Source organism: Aythya marila (genome assembly GCF_965140915.1).
Source record: "Aythya marila genome assembly, contig: HAP1_HAP1_SCAFFOLD_85, whole genome shotgun sequence".
NCBI classification, from domain to species: domain Eukaryota; kingdom Metazoa; phylum Chordata; class Aves; order Anseriformes; family Anatidae; genus Aythya; species Aythya marila.
This window is the reverse complement of record NW_028136613.1, coordinates 2,683-28,757: the sequence shown is the minus strand read 5'-3', so window position 1 is coordinate 28,757 and position 26,075 is coordinate 2,683. Positions and strand designations below refer to the sequence as shown.

The following is a 26,075-nucleotide window of genomic DNA, read 5'->3' as shown; positions in this document are numbered from 1 at the left end:
CCGCGGGCCTCGCGGGGGGGCCCCGGGGCGCCCCTAGGGTCAGGAGGCGCCATGTGGGGCCCCCCCCCCAGCCGGGCCCCCCCTGGGCGCTTCGGGGCACCCTGGGGCCCCCCCCCGGCACCCCCGGCACCCGCCTCAGCCTGGAGGGCGGCAGCAGGACCGTGGCCGGTAGGAAAATTTGGGGGGGGGGGGGGATTTTTGGGGGAGGAGGGGGGGTTATGGGGGTTTTGGGGGGGTTTAAGGGGGTTTTGGGGGGGTTATGGGGGTTTGGGGGGGGGTTATGGGGTTTTGGGGGGGGTTAATGGGTTAAGGGGGGGGGTAAGGGGATATGGGGGGGGGCAGAGTTAAGGGGGTCCCAAGGCCAGGGGCAGAGTTAAGGGGATTTTTTTGGGGGGGGGCAGAGTTAAGGGGGGTTTTGGGGGGGTAGAGTTAAGGGTTTTTTATTTGGGGGGGGCTGAGTTTGGGGGACCCCAGGGCTGGGGGTAGAGTTGGGGGGGGGCAGAGTTAGGGGGATATTTGGGGGGGGCAGAGTTTGGGGGGGGGGCAAAGTTAAGGGGATTTGGGGGGGTGGGGGCAGAGTTTAGGGGGGTCCCTAAGAGTTAAGGGGATATTTTTGGGGGGGGGGCAAAAGGGGACCCCGGCGATGGGATGGGGTGACAGCTGGGGGGGGGGGGATGGAGAGAAACCAGGGCCCCCCCCCCAAGCCCCCCCTTACCCTTGTGTGTCCCCCTATGTGTGCGTGTCCCCCCCCATGTCCCCCCCACCCCATATCATGCCCCCCCCCCCCCCAAATGATGCCTGGGTCCCCCCCCAGCGCCCACCCCATCCCCCAGGGAGCAGGGGGGTGGGTTGATGGGGGGGAGGGGGGGGTGTGAGGGCCGTGGGGTCCCCCTGTGTGTGTCCGTGCCCCCCCCCCCCCCGTGTCCCCGCTGTCCCCTCAGGGCCCTGTCCCCCCCCCCCAGATTACCACGGCGGCCGCTCCCGCAGGAAGAGCGTCCCCGGGGGGAAGCAGTACAGCATCAACATGGACGCCCCGCCCGCGCCCCCCTTCCGGCCCTCGGTGAGCCCCCCCCCCCACTCCCCCCCCCCCCCACCACCTCGCACACGCGTGTGCCCGGCCCCGACACGCCTGGTGCCGCGGTTGCCCCGTCCCGCACACGCGTGTCGCTGCGGGTACGGCGTCCCCAACACGCGTTAGCGCATCCTGAACACGTGTGTTGCCGTGGTTACCCCGTCCTGAACACGCCTGTTGCCGTGGTTACCACATCCTGAACACGCGTGTTTCCATGGTTACCCCACCCTGAACATGTATGTTGCCGTGGTTACCCCGTCCTGAACATGTCTCGCCATGGTTACCCCATCCCGAACATGTATGTTGCTATGGTTACCCCATCCTCAACACGTGTGTTGCCATGGTTACTCCATCCCGAACATGTATGTTGCCGTGGAAACCTGTCCTCAACACGCCTGTCGCCATGGTTACCCCACCCTGAACATGTATGTTGCTTCCCTGTCCTCCTGAGCACGCCTGTTACCATGGTTACCGCATCCCGCACACGCCTGTTGCCGTGGTTACCCCGTCCCGAACACGCCTGTTGCTATGGTTACGGTGTCGCCGTGGTTGCTGTGTCCCCCACACGTGTGTCGCCGTGGTGACCCGCTCCCGTTGCCATGGTTACCCGGGCTGTACGCCGTCGCCGTGGTTACCCCGCCCCGCACACGCCTGTCGCCGTGGTTACCGCAGCCCCGCGTTGCCATGGTTACGCTCCTCCTGCACACGTGTTGCCCTCGTCGAGCACATGCCTGTTGCCGTGGTTACCATCACCCCGTCGCCATGGTTACCCCATCACATCGCCGTGGGTACCCCACACATCCGTGTTGCCGTGGTTACACGCCTGTTGCCATGGTTACCCATCTGTGCACATCCGTGTTGCCATGGTTACGTGTCCGTGCACATCCGTGTCACCATGGTGACCCAGCTTCCCACCCCTGTTGCCATGGTGACACACACTATCACCACGGTTACACGCCTGTCACCCCGTCACCACGCCTTTCCATGCATGTTGCCATGGTTACACAGCCACATCACCGTGGTTACCCAGCGTTACAGCCGTGGCACCACGGCCACACGCCTGTTGCCATGGTTACCATCAATGTCACCACGGTTACACGCCTGTTACCATGGTTACCCATCCATGCACATCCATGTTACCATAGCTGCACGCCTGTTGCCACAGTCACCCATCTGTGCACATCCATGTCACCATGGTTACACGCCTGTTGCCACGGTTACCCATGCACATCTATGTCACCGTGGTTACACGCCTGTTACCATGGTGACCCATCCATGTTACCATAGTTACACGCCTGTTACTTTGGTTACCCATCTGTGCACATCCATGTCACCACGGCTACACGCCTGTTACCATGGTTACCCATCCATGTTACCATAGTTACACGCCTGTTGCCACAGTTACCCATCCGTGCACATCCATGTCACCGTGATTACACGCCTGTTACCATAGTTACCCATCCATGTCACCATGGTTACACACCTGTTACCATGGTGACCCATCCGTGCACATCCATGTCACTGTGATTACACGCCTGTTGCCATGGTTACCCATCAATGTCACCGTGATTACACGCCTGTTGCCATGGTGACCCATCCGTGCGCATCCATGTCACCACAGCTACACGCCTGTTGCCATGGTTACCATCAATGTCACCACGGTTACACGCCTGTTACCATGGTGACCCATCCGTGCACATCCATGTCACCATGATTACACGCCTGTTACCACGGTTACCCATCCATGTCACCACGGTTCCACGCCTGTTGTCACGGTGACCCCTCCCCTCCCCACGGCTCCACGCCTGTACCCAGCCTCCCACCACCTCCACGTGCCCCCATTTCCCACCCTCACCCTCCCATCCCCACGGTGCCCCCCCCGGTCCCCCCGGTGTCCCCCCGGTGTCCCCCACCCGGTGTCCCCCCCGGTGTCCCCCCGGTGCCCCCGGTGCCCCCCGCTTGCCCTCAGCCGCCTGTACCCCAGCAAGGCTTCCTGAGCCGCCGCCTGAAGAGCTCCATCAAGCGCACCAAGAGCCAGCCCAAGCTCGACCGCACCAGCAGCTTCCGGCAGATCCTGCCCCGCTTCCGCAGCGCCGACCACGACAGGTGGGGGGACACCGCGGGGACACCCCCCCGGAGACACCGCCGGACCCCCGGGGACAGCAGCATCAACCCCCCTCCCCTCCCATCCCCTCCCTTCCCCTCCCCGGGACACCCGCGCGTCCCCTCCGGGACAATGACATCTCGCCCTTGGGGTCACTGTCATCCCCTCCTGGGACACCAACACCCCCCTTGGGGACACCAACAGCCCCCCCGGGACACCAACACCCCCCCTGGGACACCAACAGCCCCCATGGGTCACCAACACCCCCCCTGGGACACCAACAGCCCCCCCCAGGACACCAACACCCCCCTGGGGTCACCAACAGCCCCCCCAGGACACCAACACCCCCCTTGGGGACACCAACAGCCCCCCCAGGACACCAACACCCCACTTGGGGTCACCTACACCCCCCCTGGGGTCACCAACACCCCCCTTGGGGTCACCTACACCCCCCCCAGGACAACTACACCCCCCTGGGGTCACCAGCAGCCCCCTTGGGGACACCTACGCCCCCCCCCAGGACACCAACACCCCCCTGGGGTCACCAACAGCCCCCTTGGGGTCACCAACACCCCCCTTGGGGACACCACGACCCCCCTGGGGACATCTACACCCCCTCCAGACACCAACACCCCCCCTTGGGGACACCACAGCCACCCCCAGGGATGTCACAGCCCCCCCCCAGGGACACCATAGCCCCCCCTCCCCCCTTCCTGGGATGTCACCCCTTGGGATGTCACTTTTCTGGGATTTCACCCCCCTGGGATGTCACCTCATTGGGTTGTCACCCCCCCGGGATGTCACCTCTTTGGATGTCACCCCCATCCTGGGATGTCACCCCCCCGGGTTGTCACCACCCCCCTGGGATGACACCTTTCTGGGATGTCACCCCCCCGGGATGTCACCACCCCCCTGGGATGTTCCCGTCCTGGTTTGGGGACGCTGTGGGGGCGGTGTCGCTGTGCAGGTGGCAGCGGGGAGGTTTGGGGACAGCCCTGGGATGGGGACACTTTCGGTCCCCGGGTGGCACCACGGTGGGTGTAGGGACAGCCCGGTTCCCCCCCAGTGTCCCCAAACCAGGGGACAAGCCCCGCTCCCCTGGTGGCACGGGGACAGCTCTGTGCCGAGTGTCCCCAGGCTCTGTGTGGAGGGGACAGGTCCGGGTGTCCTGCTGGGCACGGGGACAACCCCGCCACGGGTCCCCAATGTCCCCAAATGTCCCCATGTGGGGCAGGTCCCCAACGTCCCCAGTGTCCCCAATGTCCCCATGTGGGGCAGGTCCCCAATGTCCCCAACATCCCCCTGTGGGACACGTCCCTAATGTCCCCAACGTCCCCAATGTCCCCAAGTGGGGCAGGTCCCCATGTCCCCAATGTCCCCAACATCCCCATGTGGAGTGGTCCCCGGTGTCCCCAAAATCCCCATGTGGGGCACGTCCCTAATGTCCCCAACGCCCCCACCCAGGGCACGTCCCCCGTTGTCCCCATTGTCCCCGTTGTCCCTGCCTGGGGCGGGTCTCCCTACCCCGTCCCCTCCTCTTTGGGGACACTTTGGGGACCGGGCAGGTGGCAGGCGGTGCCGGTGCCGTTTATAGCCCGGAGCCGGTGGGTGGGAGCCGGGCGCAGGATCCGGCCTGGCACCGGGCCCGGTGGCACCGTCACCGTCACCGGCGTCACCGTCACCCATGGGGTACGGCCCCGGGGACAGGGGGGTGGCGGGGATCCCGTGTGTGTCCCCCCCCGGGATGTCCCTTGTCCCCAGGGAGATGACGGCCAGGAGGTGGCGGCTCCTGGCCCCTGGGTGCCCAGAGGTGGGTTGCCTCGTCCCCAGGGGTGTCCCTTGTCCCCTGGGGTGTCCCTTTGTCCCCATGGGTGTCCCCTTGTCCCCAGGGGTGTCCCTTTGTCCCCGGGGGGGTTTTCTTGTCCCCATTCTGCCGGGTGGTCCCCAAGGGGGATGTCCCTTGTCCCCTGCTGCCGATGGCATCCCTCATCCCCGGGGCTGATCCCCCTTGGTGGGGGATGTCCCTGTCCCCATAGGGGATGTCCCCTGTCCCCTCACCCCATAGAGGATGTCCCCTGTCCCCATAAGGGATGTCCCTGTCCCCTCACCCCATAGAGGATGTCCCCTGTCCCCATAGGGGATGTCCCTGTCCCCCCACCCCATAGAGGATGTCCCTGTCCCCATAAGGGATATCCCCTGTCCCCTTGCCCCATAGGGGATGTCCCTGTCCCCATAGAGGATGTCCCTGTCCCCTCACCCCATAGAGGATGTCCCTCACCCCATAGGGGATGTCCCCTGTCCCCTCACCCCATAGGGGATGTCCCCTGTCCCCTTGCCCCATAGGAGGTGTCCCTCACCCGATAAGGGATATCCCCTGTCCCCTTGCCCCATAGGGGATGTCCCTGTCCCCATAGGGGATGTCCCCTGTCCCCTCACCCCATAGAGGATGTCCCTGTCCCCATAGGGGATGTCTCCTGTCCCCATAGGGGATGTTCCCTGTCCCCTCACCCCATAGGGGATGTTCCCTGTCCCCTGTCCCCATAGGGGATGTCCCCAGTCCCCTCACCCCACAGAGGACACCCCTCACCCTCACCCCAACGGGGACACCCTGGGGGCTCCCCTATCCCCTGCACCGGGCGATCCGGGTGATTTTTTTTTTATTTTTTTATTTTTTTTTAATTTTTTTTTTTCGCGGTGGTGCCGGTGGTGCCGGTGGTGGTGGTGGTGGTGGTGGTGGTGGGGGCCGCCTCTCGCCGGGGTATTTTTATCCGCGCCGCCCCCGCGTGCGCTCGGTGCCGGTGACACGGTGACGGTGACGGTGACGGCGGCCGCGGGGACGTGGGGACGTGGCGAGGCCGCTGCTTACGCAGCCCCGGGGATAAATTTAGCGCCCGGGGGCGGCTCACCTGCGCCAGCTGCACCGTGCCGGAGGGGGGGGGACACACGCAGGACCAATTTTGGGGTGCTACGTGCCTGGGTTTCCCCCCCCATACACACCGCCCCCCTCCCCTTTTTGGGGAGTCCCGCATCCATTCGGGGAGTCCCCCGTCCGCTTCGGGTTGGGGGTGGGGGGCTCCCCGGATGCCCACGGAGAGGGGTGGGGGGGCTCCCACCGTCATGTCCCCCTCTCCCCCTCCCTCCCTCCCCATATCCCCCCCTCCCCATCCCCACGTCCCCCCCCTCCCCAAGCCCTGACTCTGTCTCTCTCTGTCCGTCCCGACGCCGCGGACGCGCCCCCAGGTCCCGCGCGGATGCCCCAGGTACCCCCCCCCCACCGCCGCCAACACCGCCGCCACCCCCCCACCCCCCCACTCGCATGCCACCCCCCCCCCCCATACACACTGCCACCACCAACCCCGGGCACCCCCGACCCCAACCCCACCCCAAAAAAAAACCCCCAACCCCCTCCCACCACCACCACCGCCGCCACCGCCTCCCCTTTACCCCCAAATCCGCCGTCCTCCCCCCGACCCCCCCGAAACTCCCCGACCCCAAACCGCGTCCCCCACCCCGAGCGTCCCCCCCGCCGCGTCCCCGCAGGGCCCGGTTGATGCAGAGCTTCAAGGAGTCGCACTCGCACGAGTCGCTGCTGAGCCCCAGCAGCGCGGCCGAGGCGCTGGAGCTCAACCTGGACGAGGACTCCATCATCAAGGCGGTCCACAGCAGCATCCTGGGGCAGGAGTTCTGCTTCGAGGTAAAAATGACCCCCCCCCGAGCCCCCCCGAGGTGTCCCCGCGGTGGTGGCCCCCCCCCCGTCGTGGTCACCGTCCCCTCGCCCTCCCCGCAGGTCACCACCGCCTCGGGGACCAAGTGCTTCGCGTGCCGCTCGGCTGCTGAGCGGGATAAATGGATCGAGAACCTGCAGAGGGCCGTGAAGCCCAACAAGGTGGGGTGGGCGACCTCCTCTGTGGGGGTGGTCAACTGGTGGGGATGGAGAAGGTCAACTGGTGGGGATGGTCACTGGTGGAGATGGGGATGGTCAACTGGTGGTGATGGTCACTGGTGAGGATGGGGGTGGTCAACTGGTTGGGATGGAGATGGTCAACTGGTGGGGATGGGGGTGGTCAACTGGTGGGGATGGGGGTGGTCACTGGTGGGGATGGGGGTGGTCAACTGGTGGGGATGGAGAAGGTCAACTGGTGGGGATGGAGATGGTCAACTGGTGGGGATGGTCACTGGTGAGGATGGGGGTGGTCAACTGGTTGGGATGGAGATGGTCAACTGGTGGGGATGGGGGTGGTCAACTGGTGGTGATGGTCAACTGGTGGGGCTGGGGGTCATCAACTGGTGGGGATGATCAACTGGTGGGGCTGGGGGCAGTCAGCTGGAGGGGATGGTCGACAAGGGGGCTGCAGACAGTCAACTGGTAGGGATGGGGGTGGTCAACTGGTGGGAATGGTGACCTGGTGGGGCTGGGGGTGGTCATTTGGTGGAGATGGGGGTGGTCAACTGGTGGGGATGGTCAACTGGTAGATGACCAACTGGTAGATGACTGGGGATGACCAACTGGTGGGGATGGGGGTGGTCAACTGGTGGGGCTGGTTGACAACGGGGGCTGGAGATGGTCAACTGGTAGGGATGGGGGTGGTCAACTGGTGGGGATGGTCACTGGTGGGGCTGGAGGTGGTCAACTGATGGAGATGGGGGTGGTCAACTGGTGGGGATGGAGATGGTCAACTGGTAGGGATGGGGGTGGTCAACTGGTGGAAATGGTGACCTGGTGGGGCTGGGGGTGGTCATTTGGTGGAGATGGGGGCGGTCAACTGGTGGGGCTGGTTGACAACGGGAGCTGGAGATGGTCAACTAGTAGGGATGGGGGTGGTCAACTGGTGGTGATGGGGGTGGTCAACTGGTGGGAATGGTCACTGGTGGGGCTGGGGGTGGTCAACTGGTGGAGATGGAGATGGTCAACTGGTGGGGATGGGGGTGGTCAATTGGTGGGGCTGGCTACTGGTGGAGATGGGGATGGTCAACTGGTGGTGATGGTCACTGGTGAGGATGGGGGTGGTCAACTGGTTGGGATGGAGATGGTCAACTGGTGGGGATGGGGGTGGTCAATTGGTGGTGATGGTCATGATGGTCACTGGTGGGGATGGGGGTGGTCAGCTGGTGGTGATGGTCAACTGGTGGGGCTGGGGATCATCAACTGGTGGGGATGATCAACTGGTGGGGATGGGGGCAGTCAGCTGGAGGGGATGGTCGACAAGGGGGCTGCAGACAGTCAACTGGTAGGGATGGAGATGGTCAACTGGTAGGGATGGGGGTGGTCAACTGGTGGGGATGGTCACCTGGTGGGGATGGAGATGGTCAACTGGTGGAGATGGGGGTGGTCAACTGGTGCGAATGGTTACTGGTAGAGATGGGGGCGGTCAACTGGTGAGGATGGTTGACAAGGGGGCTGGAGATGGTCAACTGGTGGGGATGGTTATTGGTGGGGATGGGGGTAGTCAACTGGTTGGGATGGTCAACAAGGGGGGCTTCAGATGGTCAACTGGTGGGGCTGGAGATGGTCAACTGGTGGGGCTGGCCAACTGGTGGGAATGGAGCTGGTCAACTGGTGGCGATGGGGATGGTCACCTGGCCGGGATGGATCTGGTCCCCTAGCGGGGGTCCAGACGGTGACTGGTGGAGCCGGCCATCGGGTGGGGATGAGGGTGGTCACCTGGTGACCCCATACCCCACAGCCAGCTGTCCTCATCCCCGGCTGTCCCTTCCCCTTCCCCCCCCCAGGACAACAGCCGGCGGGTGGACAACGTGCTGAAGCTCTGGGTGATCGAGGCGCGGGACCTGCCCCCCAAGAAGCGCTACTACTGCGAGCTGTGCCTGGACGACATGCTCTACGCCCGCACCACCAGCAAGGCGCGCACCGACAACGTCTTCTGGGGCGAGCACTTCGAGTTCAACAACCTGCCGGCCGTCCGCACCATCCGCCTGCACCTCTACAAGGACACCGACAAGAAGCGCAAGAAGGACAAGAGCAACTACGTGGGGATGGTGAGCATCCCCATCGCCAGCGTCACCGGGCGGCACTTCGCCGAGCAGTGGTACCCCCTCAGCCAGCCCAGCGGCAGCAAGAGCAAGGCCGGCTGCCCGGCCCTGCGCGTCAAGAGCCGCTTCCAGACCATGAGCATCCTCCCGATGGAACTCTACAAGGAGTTCGCCGAGTACGTCACCAACAACTACCGGATGCTCTGCGCCGTGCTCGAGCCCGTGCTCAGCGTCAAGAGCAAGGAGGAGGTGGCCTGCGCGCTGGTGCACATCCTGCAGAGCACCGGCAAGGCTAAGGTGGGGGGGGGGGGGACGGAGGGAGGGGTGGAGAGAGGATGGAGGAGGGGTGGGGGAGTGGTGATGGGTGGGTGGAGGAGGGAGGGAGGGAGGGGTGGAGAAGGGAGGGAGGGATGGATGGAGGGAGGGATGGATGGATGGATGGATGGATGGATGGATGGATGGATGGATGGATGGATGGAGGAGGGATGGAGGAGGGATGGATGGATGGAGGGATGGAGGAGGGATGGAGGAGGGATGGAGGAGGGATGGAGGGATGGAGGGATGGAGGAATGGAGGGCAGGCATAGGGAGATGGATGGAGGATGGATAAAGGACAGATGTGTGGAGGACTGATGGATGGATGGAGGAGGGATGGAGGGATGAACGGATGAACGGATGGATGGATGGATGATGGATGGATGGATGGATGGATGGATGGATGGATGGAGGGGTGGAGGAGGGAGGGAGGAGGGATGGATGGATGGAGGGATGGAGGAGGGATGGAGGGAGGGATGGAGGAATGGAGGGCAGGCATAGGGAGATGGATGGAGGATGGATAAAGGACAGATGTGTGGAGGACTGATGGATGGATGGAGGAGGGATGGAGAGATGAAGGGATGAACGGATGGATGGATGGATGATGGATGGATGGAGGAGGGATGGAGGGCAGGCATAGGGAGATGGATGAAGCATGGATAGAGGACAGATGTGTGGAGGACTGATGGATGGATGATGGATGGATGGATGATGGATGGATGATGGGATGGAGGCTGGCTGGCTGGCTGGAGGATGGACAGAAGGGAATGGTTAGATGGTGGGGGATGGATGAAGGATGGATGGAAAGATGGCTGGACAGACAGGATGGATGGAGGATGGATGGATGGATGGATGGATGGATGGATGGATGGATGGATGGATGGATGGATGGATGGATGGATGGAGAAGGTATGGAGGATGGATGGAGGACAGACACACGGAAAATAAATGGCAAAGGAGTTATCCCTGGAAGTCTTCAAAAGACGTTTAGATGTAGAGCTTATGGATATGGTTTAGTGGAGGGCTGTTAGCGTTAGGTTGGAGGTTGGACTCGATGACCTTGAGGTCTCTTCCAACCTAGAAAATTCTGTGATTCTGTGATTCTGTGATGGAGGAGGATGGCAGATGGAGGATGGATGGACGGATGGAGCATACACATGGAAGATGGAGGGAGGAGGGATGGCAAAGGATGGACAGATGAGGGAAAAATGATTATGGATGGAGAACAGCTGGAGGATGAGTGGAGGACAGGCACGTGGAGGATGGATGGAGGATGGAGGATGGATGAATGGATGGAGGATGGAGAGAGGGATGAATACAGGACAGATGAAGCAAGGATGGATGGGTTTATGGAGGATGGATGGAGCACAGGTGGAGTACAGATGGATGAGAGATGGAGGACAGGACAGATGGGTGGGCAGCAGATGGATGGATGGATGGCAGCTGAATGGGGGACAGAAGGATGGACAGAGGACAGAGAGATGGAGAACGGAGGGCTGGCTGGTGGGGCAGAAGATGGAGGTGGGACACAAAGACGCGGGGAGGGTGGGCTGGGCGCGGGTGGGCGCTGGGCTGCCCTGACGGCCATGGGCAGGACTTCCTGTCGGACATGGCCATGACGGAGGTGGATCGCTTCATGGACCGGGAGCACCTGATCTTCCGGGAAAACACCCTCGCCACGAAAGCCATAGAGGAGTACCTGAAACTCATCGGCCAGAAATACCTCAAGGATGCCATTGGTGAGCCCCACCAGTGCTTGGGGTCCTTGTTGCAGGCAGGGCCCCACTGGCCTGGCGGTGGGACGGTGAGTTGTCCCCATACATGGCCATGACACTACTGGCATGACCAGGGGATGGTTGGATGGTCCCGTGCCGTAGCCGTGTCCCCGCTGCAGTGGCCTGGCCATGGGATGGTTGGGTGGTCCCTGGTCCCTGCTCGTAGAAGCGTCCTCATTGGCATGGCCATGGGATGGTTTGGAGGTTCCTTCTCGCGGCTGTCCCCCCACTGTCGGGGTCATGGGAAGGTTGGGTGGTCCCTTCTTTAGGGGCATGGTGGTCCTTCCTCATGGCCATATCCACATCGGGGTGCTCTGGCTGTGGGACGCCCAAGTTGTCCCTTCTCGGGGCCACGTCCCCAGCGGGGTGGCCTGGCTGTAGGACATCGGGGTGACCCCCGCTCTTGTCCCCGTCCCCCCGCAGGCGAGTTCATCCGGGCGCTGTACGAATCGGAGGAGAACTGCGAGGTTGACCCCATGAAGTGCTCGGCCTCCACCTTGGCCGACCACCAGGCCAACCTCCGCATGTGCTGCGAGCTCGCCCTCTGCAAGGTGGTCAACTCGCACTGGTGAGTCCCCGGGGGGCTGGGGACATCCCCCGGTGTCCCCACCGCGGGATCCTGACCGTGTCCCCCCCCCAGCGTGTTCCCACGGGAGCTGAAGGAGGTCTTCGCCTCGTGGCGGCTGCGGTGCGCCGAGCGGGGCCGCGAGGACATCGCCGACCGGCTGATCAGCGCCTCGCTCTTCCTGCGGTTCCTTTGCCCCGCCGTGATGTCCCCCAGCCTCTTCGGCCTCATGCAGGAGTACCCTGACGAGCAGACTGCCCGTACCCTCACCCTCATCGCCAAGGTCATCCAGAACCTGGCCAACTTCACCAAGTGAGAACCCGGAGGGGGGAGAGAAGAGGGGTGGTGGTGGGCGAGAGTGGTCGGATGGGTGGGGAACGGAAGGAAGGTGGATCTGAAGGTCTGAGGGTGGATGGTGTGGTAGGTAGACAAAGGGAAAATGGATGGGTGAGGTGCTGGGTGGATGGAAGGAAGGATGGATGATGGATGGATGGATGGGTGGTGGGATGGACGGGTGGTTGGATGGACGGAAGGATGAGCTGGATGAACAGAAGATGGATAAATGGACGGAATATGGAAGGACCGGTTGATGGATAATGACTGGAAGGTAGATGAGAGATTTGGCAGATGAGTTGGATGGAGTTGGAAGACAAATAGAGATAAGATGGGTGAGTTGGATGGAGGGAAGCCAGGCAGATGGAGATAAGATGGATGGGTGAGCTGAGGGATGGTGGAGAGGAGATGGATGAGTTGGTGGACAGAAAATGGACAGATGGGATGCAGATGGATGAGTTATTGGGTGAATGGATGAGAAGATGGACGAGTTGATGGGTGATACATGGAAGATGAGTGGTGGTGGATGGAGGGGAGATGGACAGATGGGGATGGGATGGATGGATGGATGGATGGATGGATGGATGGATGGATGGATGGATGGATGGATGGATGGACGGACGGACGGACGGACGGATGGATGGAAGGAAAAGGCTTATGGATGGGTTGGATGGAAGAAAGATGGATGAAAGACGGAGGGAAGAGTTTGCAGATGGATGGAGAACAAATGGAAGAGGAGCTGGTTGAAGGTCAGACATGGCTTTATGACCAGACGACTAGAAGCCAGAGGGACAGAAGGGACAGGGAGCAGCACACGGGGCCAGCGGTGGGGCCAGCTGGTGGTGGGGAGAGTGGAGACCCCTCTGAGCACCCGCCCGCAGGTTTGGCAGCAAGGAGGAGTACATGGCCTTCATGAATGAATTCCTGGAGCTGGAGTGGACCAGCATGCAGCAGTTCCTCTATGAGATCTCCAACCTGGACACCCTCACCAACAGCACCAGCTTCGAGGGCTACATCGACCTGGGCCGCGAGCTCTCCACCCTGCACGCCCTCCTTTGGGAGGTCATGTCCCAGCTCAGCAAGGTACCCGGGACATCTGGGTGCTCTCCTGGGTGCTCGTCAGGGACCTGGGTGCCTTGGTCTTCGCCTGGGTGCTCATCGGGGACCTGGGTGCCTTGGTCCACCCTGTGGGATGTTCTGGGGTCTTGGACATCTGGCTACCACTGGGAGGACATTTTGGGGTCCCAACCACCCGTGCAACCCTCAGGGGCCATGGTGGGTTCCCGTGCCCCCCTTTTAGGATGTCATTTTGGGGTCCTACCACCCCACGTTCCCCAAGGACCTCTTTTGGGCTCTCATCCACTTGCGTGTCCCCCAAGGGGAGGTCACTGGGGGTCCCATCAACCCATGCCCTCCTGGGGAGGAGGTCACTGGGATTCTGGGGGGTGGGATTTGGGGGAAAAAGGGGGAGTCACGGACGACTTCCTTCCCAGGAGGCCCTTCTGAAGCTGGGCCCGCTGCCCCGGCTGCTGACGGACATCAGCGTGGCCCTGCGCAACCCCCACCTGCAGCGGCAGCCGAGCCAGGGGGAGCGGCTGCCCCCCAAGGGGCTGGTGCTGCGGGGACCCTCGGCCGACCTCCAGCCCTACCTCGTCCGTGACCTCAACAGGTGGGGACCCCCGAGAGGCCCCTCTGTGTCCCCCCACTCTCCCATGGGTGCCCCCACCTCCTGCCCCACCGTGGGGGTCCCCATGGTCACCCGTTGTCTGTCCCCACAGCTCTGTTGACCTCCAGTCCTACATGGTGCGGGGCCTTAACAGGTGGGTGATGGGGTGGGGTGGAAATGGGGATGGGATGGGGTGGGATGGGATGGGATGGGATGGGATGGGATGAAAATGGGGATGGGATGGGATGGGATGGGATGGGATGGGATGGGATGGGATGGGATGGGATGGGATGGGATGGGATGGGATGGGATGGGATGAAAATGGGGATGGGATGGGATGGGATGGGGTTGGGATTAAAATGGGGATGAAGATGGGATGGGATGGGATGGGATGGAGATGGGGATGGAGATGGTATGGGATGGGGTAGAGATCGAGTTAAGGTTGGGGATGGAGATGGGATGGGAATGGGGCTGGAAATGGGGTTGGAGATGGGATAGAAATGGATGAAGCTGGAGATGGGATTGGGGATGGGGATGGAGATGGGATTGGGGGTGGGGATGGGGATAGGATGGGAATGGAATAGGATGAGATGGAGATGGGGATGGGGATGGGATAGAAAGGTTTGGGGATGAGAACAGGGGTGGAGATGGAGATAGGGATGAGGTAGAAATGGGGATGGGATGGGGATGGAGATGGAATAGGATAGGACGGAATGGGATGGGGATGAGAATGGGGCTGGAGATGGGGCTGGGGCTGGAGACAGGGATGAAGTAGAAATGGGGAAGGGATGGAGATGGGGTGGGGATGGGACAGGGATGGAGAAGGGATGGGCACCGCCTGAAGACCCCCATCTGGGCCATCCCTGGGGTGTGTCCCCACCCCAAGCAGACCCAGCTCCATCCCTCCTCTCCCTCCCACCCTCCTTGGGGACCCCGCCTGGTGGTCGTCCCCCCCCTTTCCCCCCAACCCTTCCCTTTGCCCCCTCCCCAGCTCCATGGAGGTGCCGCGCCTGCCCTCCCCGCCGCAGGAGAAGGGGCCGCCGGAGGTGCTGGTGCTGAGCCGCCCCCCCCTCGCCCGCTCCTCGCCCGCTTACTGCACCAGCAGCTCGGACCTGACGGAGCCGGAGGGGGGGCGAGCTCTGGGGGTGGGCAAGAGCGTCTCCATGCTGGACCTCCAGGATGGCCGCGTGGACAGCGTCCCCAGCCTGCCCGCCGAGCTGCTGGCCGCCGCCGGGGGTCCAGCCCCAGGGGGTGGTGGGGGGCTTCGTCCCGGTCGCCTCTCCCAGGGCAGCGCCTCCAGCTTGGCCCCCCCCCGTTTAGGGGTGCCGGAACCCGGGGGGCCGCAGCTGCGGGTGCCCCTCTCTTTCCAGAACCCCCTCTTCCACCTGGCGGCCGACGGCCCCCTGCGTCCCGAGACAGGTGGGGGGAGCGAGGGGCCCTTCGCCCCCCCCTTGCACGGGTACAGCAAGAGCGAGGAGCTGGCTGCGCCCCCCCCCAAGCACATCACCCACAGCCACAGCTATAGCGACGAGTTCGCCCGGCCGGGGGGGGACTTCAGCCGGCGGCAGCTCTCCCTGCAGGACAGCCTGGCCCCCCCCCAAATCACCATCGGGGCCCCCCCGCCACCCACCCCCCGGGGAGCCCGGGCAGGGAAGGGTGGGGGGCAGGGGCCGGCGGCCCTGGGGGTGCCCTCCAAACCACGGCCGGCCAGCGGGAACCTGCTGGCGTCCCCCGAGCCCACCTACGGGCCCCCCCGGTCCCGGCAGCCCTCCCTGGCCAAGGAGGCGTCGGTGGCTGGGATGAAGCCACCGGTCACCAAGCAGGTGGGGACGGGGGGGGACATGTGGGGGGCGTGGGGATATGGGGGGTTTAGGGGGTGTGGGGGAACGGGGGACAGATGGGACATGGGGCTATGGGGGACATAGGGGTGTGGGGGACATGGTGGGGCATGGGGACATGGGGCTATGGGGGACATAGGGGCATGGGGGACATGGTGGGGACATGGGGACATAGGGGACAGCTGGGATATGGGGGACATAGGGACATGGAGGACATGGTGGGGGCATTGGGGACATGGGGGGGGGGGGACATGGGGGATATAGGGGGTGTGGGAACATTGGGAACAGCCAGGACATGGGGTTATGGGGGACATAGAGGCATAGAGGACGTGGTGGGGGCATGGGGACATGGGGGACAGCTGGGACATTGGGGACATAGGGACATGGAGGACATGGTGGGGGCATTGGGGGCATGGGGACATGGGGGACAGCTGGGACATGGGGTTATGGGGAACATAAGGACATGAAGGAAATGATGGGGACATGGGGGACATTGGGATATGGGGGACATAGGGACATGGGGGGAGACAGGACACAATGGGGACATGGCGGGTATGGGGAGATGGGGACATGGGGGACAGCTGGGACATGGGGGACATAGGGACATGGGGGAACGGGGAGGACATAATGGGGACATGGGGGAGCAGGGAGGACGTAATGGGGACATGGGAGACAACTGGGATTTGGGGTGATATAGGGACACGGAGGGATACTGGGACATGGGGGGCACGATGGGGACATGGGATGAGGGACGTGGGGGATATAGGGCAGGGGCGTGGAAATACGGGGGTGATGGGGGACATGGGGTGGACGTGGGGACATGGTGGGGATGGGGACACCGGGTGTGGGGGGGTCCCATCCCGTTTGTGCTCCCCCCCCAGGCCTCACAGACGCCGTCGACGCTGAACCCGGTGATGCCGGCGGCCGAGCGCACGGTGGCCTGGGTGTCCAACATGCCGCACCTCTCGGCCGACATCGAGAGCTCCCACATCGAGCGCGAGGAGTACAAGCTCAAGGAGTACTCCAAGTCCATGGACGAGAGCCGGCTGGACCGGGTAGGGCCACCCGCGGGACCCGCTGGGTTTTTAGGGTGATGTGAGGGCATAGGGGTTCAGCATTTAGGGTGGCAGCGGTCCCGAGGACCCAAGGTGTCCCCGTGAGGTTGACCCAGGTGTCCCCATGGGGTTGACCAGGCATCCATGCATCACCATGGGGTTGACCCAAGGTGTCCCCATGGGGTTGACCCAAGCATCCCCATGGGATTGACCCAGGTGTCCATATATCTCCATGGGGTTGACCCAGGTGTCCATATGTCCTCATGGGGTTGACCCAAGCATCACCATTGGGTTGACCCAAGCATCTTCGTGGGGTTGACCTAGGTGTCCCCATGGGGTTGACCCAGAGTCCCCAGGGGGTTGACCAGGTGTCCATATGTCCCTGTGGGGTTGACCCAAGCATCTTCATGGGGTTGACCCGGGTGTCCCCATGGGGTTGACCTAGGCGTCCATGTGTCCCCATGGGGTTGACCCAAGGTGTCCTCATGGGGTTGACCCAAGCATCACCATTGGGTTGACCCAGGTGTCCCCATGGGGTTGACCCAGGTGTCCATATATCTCCATGGGGTTGACGCAGGTGTCCATGTGTCCCCATGGGGTTGACCCAAGCATCTCCATGGGGTTGACCCGGGTGTCCCTATGGGGTTGACCCGGGTGTTCCCATGGAGTTGATCAGGCATCCATGTGTCCCCATGGGGTTGACCCAAGAATCTCCATGGGGTTGACCCAGTTGTCCCCATGGGGCTGACCAGGCATCCATGGGGTTGACCCAAGCATCCCCATGGGATTGACCCAGGTGTCCATATGTCCTCAGGGGGTTGACCCAAGCATCCCCATGGGGTTGACCCAGGCGTCCATGTGTCCCCATGGGGTTGACCCAAGAATCCTCAGGGGGTTGACCCAAGAGTCTCCATGGGGTTGACCTAGGTGTCCCCATGGGGTTGACCTAGGCGTCCATGTGTCCCCATGGGGTTGACCCAAGGTGTCCTCATGGGGTTGACCCAAGCATCCCCATGGGATTGACCCAGGTGTCCATATGTCCTCATGGGGTTGACCCAAGCATCCCCATGGGGTTGACCTAAGTGTCCCCATGGGGTTGACCCAAAGAGTCCCCAGGGGGTTGACCAGGTGTCCATATGTCCCTGTGGGGTTGACCCAAGCATCTTCATGGGGTTGACCCAGGTGTCCCCATGGGGTCGACCCAAGAATCCTCAGGGGGTTGACCCAAGAGTCTCTGTGGGGTTGACCTGGGTGTCCCCATGGGGTTGACCCAAGCATCCCCATGGGATTGACCCAGGCGTCCATATGTCCTCATGGGGTTGACCCAAGCATCTCCATGGGGTTGACCCAAGCATCCCCATGGGATTGACCCAGGCGTCCATGTGTCCCCATGGGGTTGACCCAAGGTGTCCTCATGGGGTTGACCCAAGCATCTTCATGGGGTTGACCTAAGTGTCCCCATGGGGTTGACCCAAAGAGTCCCCAGGGGGTTGACCAGGTGTCCATATGTCCCTGTGGGGTTGACCCAAGCATCTTCATGGGGTTGACCCAGGTGTCCCCATGGGGTCGACCCAAGAATCCTCAGGGGGTTGACCCAAGAGTCTCTGTGGGGTTGACCTGGGTGTCCCCATGGGGTTGACCCAAGCATCCCCATGGGATTGACCCAGGCGTCCATATGTCCTCATGGGGTTGACCCAAGCATCTCCATGGGGTTGACCCAAGCATCCCCATGGGATTGACCCAGGCGTCCATGTGTCCCCATGGGGTTGACCCAAGGTGTCCTCATGGGGTTGACCCAAGCATCTCCATGGGATTGACCCAGGTGTTCCCATGGTGTTGACCCAAAGAGTCCCCATGGGATTGACCCATGTGTCCATATGTCCCTGTGGGGTTGACCCAAGCATCCCCATGGGGTTGACCCAAGAATCCTCAGTGGGTTGACCCGAGTCTCCATGGGGTTGACCAGGCAACCCCATGGGGTTGACCCAAGTGTCTACCGGGTTGACCAGCTGTCCCCACGGAGTTGCCCCAACCATCCCCACGGGTTTGACCCAGGCTCCGGGGTCTTGCTCCTGGTGTGTGTGTGTGGGGGGGGATCCTGGGTGCGGCGGCGGCGGCGTGGGGGGGCCCCCAGGCGCCCTGCAGTGTGCGCTGTGGCAGGTGAAGGAGTACGAGGAGGAGATCCACTCGCTGAAGGAGCGGCTGCACATGTCCAACCGCAAGCTGGAGGAGTACGAGCGGCGCCTGGTGTCGCAGGAGGAGCAGACGAGCCGCATCCTGCTGCAGTACCAGCACCGCCTGGAGCAGAGCGAGAAGCGCCTGCGGCAGCAGCAGGCCGAGAAGGACTCGCAGATCAAGAGCATCATCGGCAGGTGAGGGAGGGACCCGGCCGGGGGGGGCAGGGGGAGATTTCGGGGAGGTTGTTGGGGGTGTGGGGGGTGGAGAGGGGTAGAGGGGGTTTGGGGATAAGGGAGGGGGGAGTAAAGGGATGGATGGGTATAAGGGGGTGTTGGGGGGGTGTAGGGCATGGAGCATATGGGGACATAGGGGGACATGGGGGACGTAGAGGGGAACGTATATGTTCCATATATGACATGGAACACATGGGGACACACCGGGGCAGAGAGGGACATGGAACATAGGGACATGAGGAGCATAGATGGACATGGAACATATGGGGACATGGGGTGGCATAGAGGGACATGGGGGACATAGAAGGACATGGGACATAGGGGGACATGGGGGATGTAGGGGGACATGGGGGCACAGAGGGACAGAGCATAGGGGGACATGGGGGATGTAGAAGGACATGGAACATATGGGGACGTAGTGGGACATGGGGGACACAGAGGGACATGGGGGATGTAGAGGGACATGGAACATATGGGGACACACGGGGGCATTGAGGGACATGGAATGTAGGGACATGAGGAGCATAGATGGATGTGGAACATATGGGGACATAGAGGGACATGGGGGACAGAGATGGACGTGGAGCATATAGGGACACCAGGTGGCATAGAGGGACACGGGGGATGTAGGGGGACATGGGGGCACAGAGGGACATAGAACATAGGGGGACATGGGGGATGTAGAGGAACATGGAACATATGGGGACACCGGGTGGCACAGAGGGACATGGGGGACATAAAGGAACATGGGGGACGTAGAGGGACACGAACATACGAGGACATGTGGGACAAAGAGGGACATGGAACATATGGGGACATAGAGGGACATGAGGGACACGGAGGACCTGGGGACATGGCAAGCACAGAGGGACGTGATGGCTGTGGGGACATAGAGGGACACTGGGAATAGGGAAGGACATGGAGGACACGGAGGGACATAGGGGACACTTAGGGACACGGGGCACGTAGATGGACATGGGGACAAAGAACAACACAAGGGACACAGAGGGACACGGACATGGGGACATGGGGACACAGGGACAGGATATGGGTGACAGAGGGACATGGGGACACAGGGGACATGGGGGGACATGGGGGGACAGGGAGCTCTGTGGGGACACACCAGGACAAGGAGGGGGCTGGGGACATGAGGGCTGGAGGGCCACCAGGACAAGGGGTGACAGGATGGGGACAGGGATGGGGGGGACATGGGACATGCATGGGGACAGAAGCGGGGGGGGACATGAGGAGGTCCCGGTGCTTGGTGGCTCGTGGTCCCCTGGTGTCCCCTCCCCATGGGCCGGATCCCTGTCCCCAGGGTGTCCCCAGGGCGGGTGGCAGCATGGTCCCAGGGCGTCCCTCTGCGTCCTGGGATTGTCCCCACCCTGTCCCCCACATGTCCCCAAGGCTTCCCTGGGGTGTCCCTAGGATGTCCCCGCATGTCCCTGGGACGGGTGGCAACGTGACCCTGCTGCAGGGGTGTCCCTGGGGGGTGGCAGCGTGTCACCGGGGTGTCCCCATGTCCCTAGGGTTTGTCCCCAAGGGGTGTCCCCACATCCCTAGGGTCTGTCCCCAGGGATGTCACCCTCCCTCGGGGGGTGGCAGCGTGTCACCGGGGTGTCCCCATGTCCCTAGGGTCTGTCCCCAGCACCGGGGTGTCCCCATATCCCTAGGGTTTGTCCCCAAGGGGTGTCCCCATGTCCCTAGGGTCTATCCCCAGGGATGTCACCCTCCCTTGGGGGGTAGCAGCGTGTCACCAGGGTGTCCCCACGTCCCTGGGGTCTGTCCCCAGGGATGTCACCCTCCCTTGGGGGTGGCAGCATGTCACCAGGGTGTCCCCATGTCCCTAGGATTTGTCCCCAAGGGGTGTCCCCATGTCCCTAGGGTCTATCCCCAGGGATGTCACCCTCCCTTGTGGGGTGGCAGCGTGTCACCGGGGTGTCCCCACCTCCCTAGCATTTCTCCCCGGGGGCGGGGTGTCCCCATCCCTTGGGGTACCCCCCCATATCCCCATTCATTCTTTCCCCCCCCCGCCTATTTTATTTTTTGGGGGGGGGGTCGGTGGGCATTTGCGTGTGTTTGGGAGGAGTGGGGCGGGTGGGGATGCGCGCGGCGTTTCCCCCCCCCTTTTTTTTTTTTTTTTTTTTTTCTTTTTTTTTCTTTTTTTTTTTTTGGGGTGGGGAGGGAGGGGGGGGGCGAAAGGTGGGTGGCAGCGTGACCCCGGTGAAGCCTGGCCCCGCAGGCTGATGCTGGTGGAGCAGGAGCTGCGCAGGGATCACTTGGGCGCCCACGACCCCCCCGAGGGCCGGCGGCGGCTGCTCGACGCTCAGGTGGAAATTACAATGTCATTGCTCTGCTCCGTGTGCCCACGGCCATCACACCGCCGCGCTGGGGGGGGGGGGGAACAAAAAAAAAAAAAAAAAAAAAAAAAAAAAAAGCCCCCCCCCTGGGGAGGGGTTGGGGGAGCTGGGGCAAGGGCAAGGGGAAGGGATGGGGAGGCCCTGTGGGGAGAGGAGGGGGTGGGGAGGGGAGAGGGGGTGGGGTTGGGGGGTGGGGGGGGTTTATGGGGGGGGTTTATGGGGGGGGGGTTGTTGGGGGCTGGGGGTGTTATTGGGGGTGTTTATATATGGGGGGGTTATTGGGGGCTGGGGGCATTTATGGGGGGTATTTATATATATATGGGGGTTATTGGGGGCTGGGGGAGTTATTGGGGGTGTTTACATGTGGGGGGGTTATTGGGGGAATTTTTGGGGGGTGTATATGTATATATGGGGGGATATGTGTATTATGGGGGGGTTACTGGGGGCTGGGGGCATTTATGGGGGGGTATTTATATATATATGGGGGTTATTGGGGGCTGGGGGTGTTATTGGGGGGTGTTTATATATGGGGGGGTTATTGGGGGCATTTTGGGGGCATTTTGGGGGGGCGTATATGTAAATATGGGGGGGGTTATTGGGGGCTGGGGGCATTTATGGGGGGTGTATATGTGTATATATGGGGGTATATATATATATAGGGGGGGTTATAGGGGGCTGGGGGCATTTATGGGGGTATTTATATATATGGGGGGTTATTGGGGGCATTTTGGGGGGTGTATATGTATATGTGGGGGGTTATTGGGGGCTGGGGGCATTTATGGGGGGGGTATTTATATAGGGGAGGGGTTTATGGGGGGTATGGGCATTTATGGGGGGTATATATGTATATGGGGGTGTTGTTTATGGGGGGGGTATGGGCATCGGGGGGGGGCTGTGGGTGTGTCTGGGCATTTATGGGGCCTGGGGGTATCTATGGGGGGTTATGGGGGTATCTATGGGGGGCTATGGGCATTTATGGGGGGTTGGGACTCCCCGGGGGGATTTGGGGGCATCTGGGGGGGGTCTGTGGGCACCCTTGGGGGGTTGTTAGCCCCCATGGGGGGGTATTGGCATCCTGGGGGGGGGAATTGGAAGCCCTGGGGGGGGATTTGGGGGCTCTGGGGACCTCTGGGGGGGTTATGGGCACCCATGGGGGGGGGGGGGTTATGGGGTCACCCCTGGGGGGACATAGGGACCACGGGGGGGGGCACATGGCCACCCCTGGGGGGGACAGGGCCACCCCCACGGGGACACTGTCACCCCTGGGGGGGGGGTTAAGGGGGGTGGGGGGGGACAGGGCCACCTCCAGGGTGGGACACAGGGGACAGAGCCCCTGCTGGGGGTACGCCGCCACCCCCAAAATGACAAAGTGACCCCCCCCCCGGGGGACAGGGCCACCCCCCAGGGGGACACGGTCACCCCTGGGGAGGGGACAAGGGGACAGAGCCACCCCAGGGGGGGACACCAGAGGGACACGAAGCTGGGGGGGGGGGACACAGAGCCACAGCGTCCCCTCCCCGCCCCCCCTAGCCAACATAGGGACAGGGCCACCAACGTGTCCCCAAGGCCACCAACGTGTCCCCAAGGCCACCTTGCCCCCCCCCCCCCAGGTGATGGAGCCGGTGCCGGGCCCCCTCCTTGGGTTGGGGACCCCCAGCGTAGGGCCACCGCCAAGGCCACCACCGGGACACGGCGTGTCCCCAAGCCCCCCGGTGCCACCCTCCCCGTCCCCCCCTGCCCCCCAAATTCCCACGGGGACGAGCGTGTCCCCCCACCCCCCCCCCGGTGGCCCTGACCCCCCCGTGTCTCTCTTCGTCCTAGCTGTCCGTCAGGTAGCGCGGGCCAGCCCTGCCTTTGTCACGGGACCCTCGGCCTCCGGTGACACGCCAGGTGGGTCCTTGTCCCCATCCCCGTCCCCCCCCGTCCCCCCCCCACCCGTAGGTAGCGCCCCGCTGCCCCAGGGGACCCTTGGGTGTCCCCATTGCCCCCCCGCCCCGTGTCCCCCAGGGACGCTGAGGGATCGTAGGGACGGAGCTGAGGTGTCCCCGTGTCCCTTGGGGACATGGGGCTGGGGGTGTCCCAGCGCCCCCCCCCCACCCCCGGTGTCCCCTGGACACTGGGAACCCATAGGGAGGTGGATCTGGGTGTCCCCGGTGTCACCCTCGTGTCCTCGTATCCCCCAGGGACACTGGGGACTCCTTGGGGACACAGATCCAGGGTGTCCCCATGTCCTCCTCGTGTCCCCATGTCCCCCAGGGGACACTGGGGACCCTTGGGGACATGATGCAGAGGTGTCTCCATGTCCCTCTTGTGTCCCCATGTCCCCTAGGGACAGTGGGGACCCTTGGGGACCTGATTCAGGGTACCCCCATGTCCCCCAGGGACACTGGGAACCCCTTGGGGACATGGATCCAGGCTGTCCCCATGTCCTCCTCGTGTCCCCATGTCCCTGGGGACAGTGGGGACTCTTGGGGACACGAATCCAGGGGTGTCCCCATGTCCCCAGGGACACTGGGAACCCCTTGGGGACACGGATCCAGGCTGTCCCCATGTCCTCCTTGTGTCCCCATGTCCCCAGGGGACACCGGGGACCCTTGGGGACATGATACAGAGATGTCCCCATGTCCTCTGGACACTGAGGAACCCCCGGGGAAATGGATCCAGGATGTCCCCATGTCCTCTTTGTGTCCCCATGTCCCCTAGGGACAGTGGGGACCCCTGGGGACATGATTCAGAGGCGTCCCCATGTCCCCCAGGGACACTGGGAACCCCTTGGGGACATGGATCCAGGGTGTCCCCATGTCCTCTGGACACTGGGAACCCCTGGGGACATGTGTCCCCATGTCCCTTTTGTGTCCCCATGTCCCCCAGGGATACTGGGAACCCCTGGAGGTATGGATCCAGGGTGTCCCCATGTCCTCCTTGTGTCCCCATGTCCCCCAGGGACACTGGAGACCCTTGGGAACATGATGCAAGGGTGTCCCCATGTCCCTTTTGTGTCCCCATGTCCCCTGGGGACACTAGGAACCCCTTGTGTACTCAGATCCAGGATGTCCCCATGTCCTCCTCGTGTCCCCATGTCCCCTAGGGACAGTGGGGACCCTTGGGGACATGGACCCGGGGTGTCCCCATGTCCTCTGGACACTGGGAACCCCTGGGGACATGGATCCACGATGTCCCCATGTCCCTCCCGTGTCCTCTTGTCCCCCAAAGGACACTGGGGGGACCCTTGGGGACATGGGTCCTGCTGTCCCCATGTCCCTCGTGCATGTCCATGTCCCCACGAGCCACTAAGGCCCATGAGGCTGGCGTGTCCCCATGTCCTTCCCATGTCCCCATGGGAACCCCCAGGGACATGGAGCCAGCTGTCCCCATGTCCCTCTCACGTCCCCGTGTCCCTCTCGTGTCTCCACATCCCCTGGGGACACTGGGGAACCCCTGGGGACATGGACCCGGGGTGTCCCCATGTCCCGCTGTGTCACCGCAGGGCCGTGTCCCCTCCCTCGTCCCGATCCGTCCCAGAGGACGCGGATCCGGGGTGTCCCCACGTCCCTTTTGTCCCCTCCGTGACATCGATCCAGGGCGTCCCTGTCCCTCCTGTGTCATGGCTAGGACATGCCACCGGGGTGTCCTTGTCCCCTCCTGGAGTCCTTTGTCCCCCCAGGGGACACAGATCCGGGGTGGCCCCATGTCCCTCCTCGTGTCCCCATGTCCCCCAAGGGACCCTTGGGGACATGAAGCTGGGGTGTCTCTGTCCCCCTGTGTCCCCATGTCCCCTAGGGACATGGAGCTGGGGTGTCCCCATGTCCCCCCAGTGTCCCCATGTCCCCTAGGGACACTGGGGACCCTTGGGGACATGGCTTTGGGCTGTCCCTGTCCCCCTCACGTCCCCCCTTTGGGCAGGGGAGGGGACACCAGCGGTGTCCCCGTGTCCCCTCTGGGGGTGGCGGGGTTATTTTGGGGTCGGGGGGGGGGGGGGGGGAAGGGGGGGGCACCCACCCGCCCCCCAGCGCTGGCGCCCGCCGTCACCCACCTCGTCTCCATCCTCGTGTCTCGTGTCCCCATCTCACCTCACCCTTTTATTTTTGGGGAAGGGGGGGGGGTTTGGGGGGGGGGGGGGGTGACACTCGCGTCCCTGTGCCATGTCCTGTCTTTGGAGGGGATATGGGGAGGGGGGGGGGGCGTAAATTTTGGGGGGGGGGGGGGGGGGGTTGGGGTGACCCCACCACCCCCCGGAGGGTCCCGCGGAGCCGCCGCAGGTGAGTGCCACGGGGACGGGGTTGGGGAGGTGGTGGTGGGGGGGGGGGGGGACCCGAATTTTGGGGTGGCACCGGGGGTGTGTGGGGGGACACCGGCCACGGGGGAGGGCGTGGGGGACATTTGGGGGGAGCTTTTCGGGGGGGCGGGGGGGTGAATAAGCCCCCTCGGTGCCTTGCAGGAGAGGCAGCTTTCCGCCGTGGGTGCAGCAGACCCGGGTGTGAGCTGGGCCGGGGGGGTCCCCGCGCGACCCCCGCCTCCGCCCCCGCCACCCCCGATCACGGCCAACGGCGAGCTGCGCGCCCCCGCTGCTGAGCACTAGCCCCCGCCCCGGGGG

The 26,075-nt window shown here is 63.3% G+C and overlaps 1 protein-coding gene across 6 annotated transcripts; it reads left to right on the top strand.

Moving 5' to 3' along the window:
* Nucleotides 1-126: 126 nt before the first annotated feature.
* On the top strand, nt 127-26,075 carry SYNGAP1 (synaptic Ras GTPase activating protein 1). 6 transcript variants are annotated; one of them, XM_082786034.1, is made up of 19 exons: nt 127-168; nt 963-1,060; nt 3,057-3,178; nt 6,417-6,436; nt 6,717-6,870; nt 6,964-7,062; nt 8,907-9,461; nt 11,073-11,217; nt 11,677-11,821; nt 11,894-12,130; nt 13,033-13,234; nt 13,645-13,820; nt 13,930-13,971; nt 14,809-15,640; nt 16,537-16,710; nt 18,871-19,082; nt 21,351-21,451; nt 23,303-23,371; nt 25,920-26,075. In XM_082786034.1, the coding sequence occupies exons 5-19, from the start codon at nt 6,727-6,729 to the stop codon at nt 26,051-26,053; spliced, it is 3,267 nt and encodes a 1,088-aa protein (XP_082642160.1). In that variant the 5' UTR covers nt 127-168; nt 963-1,060; nt 3,057-3,178; nt 6,417-6,436; nt 6,717-6,726; the 3' UTR covers nt 26,054-26,075. The 6 variants fall into 6 exon arrangements, with proteins under 6 accessions (XP_082642160.1, XP_082642156.1, XP_082642155.1 ...); XM_082786030.1 differs by lacking the exon at nt 6,417-6,436 and having other exon boundaries at nt 18,877-19,082; XM_082786029.1 differs by lacking the exon at nt 6,417-6,436.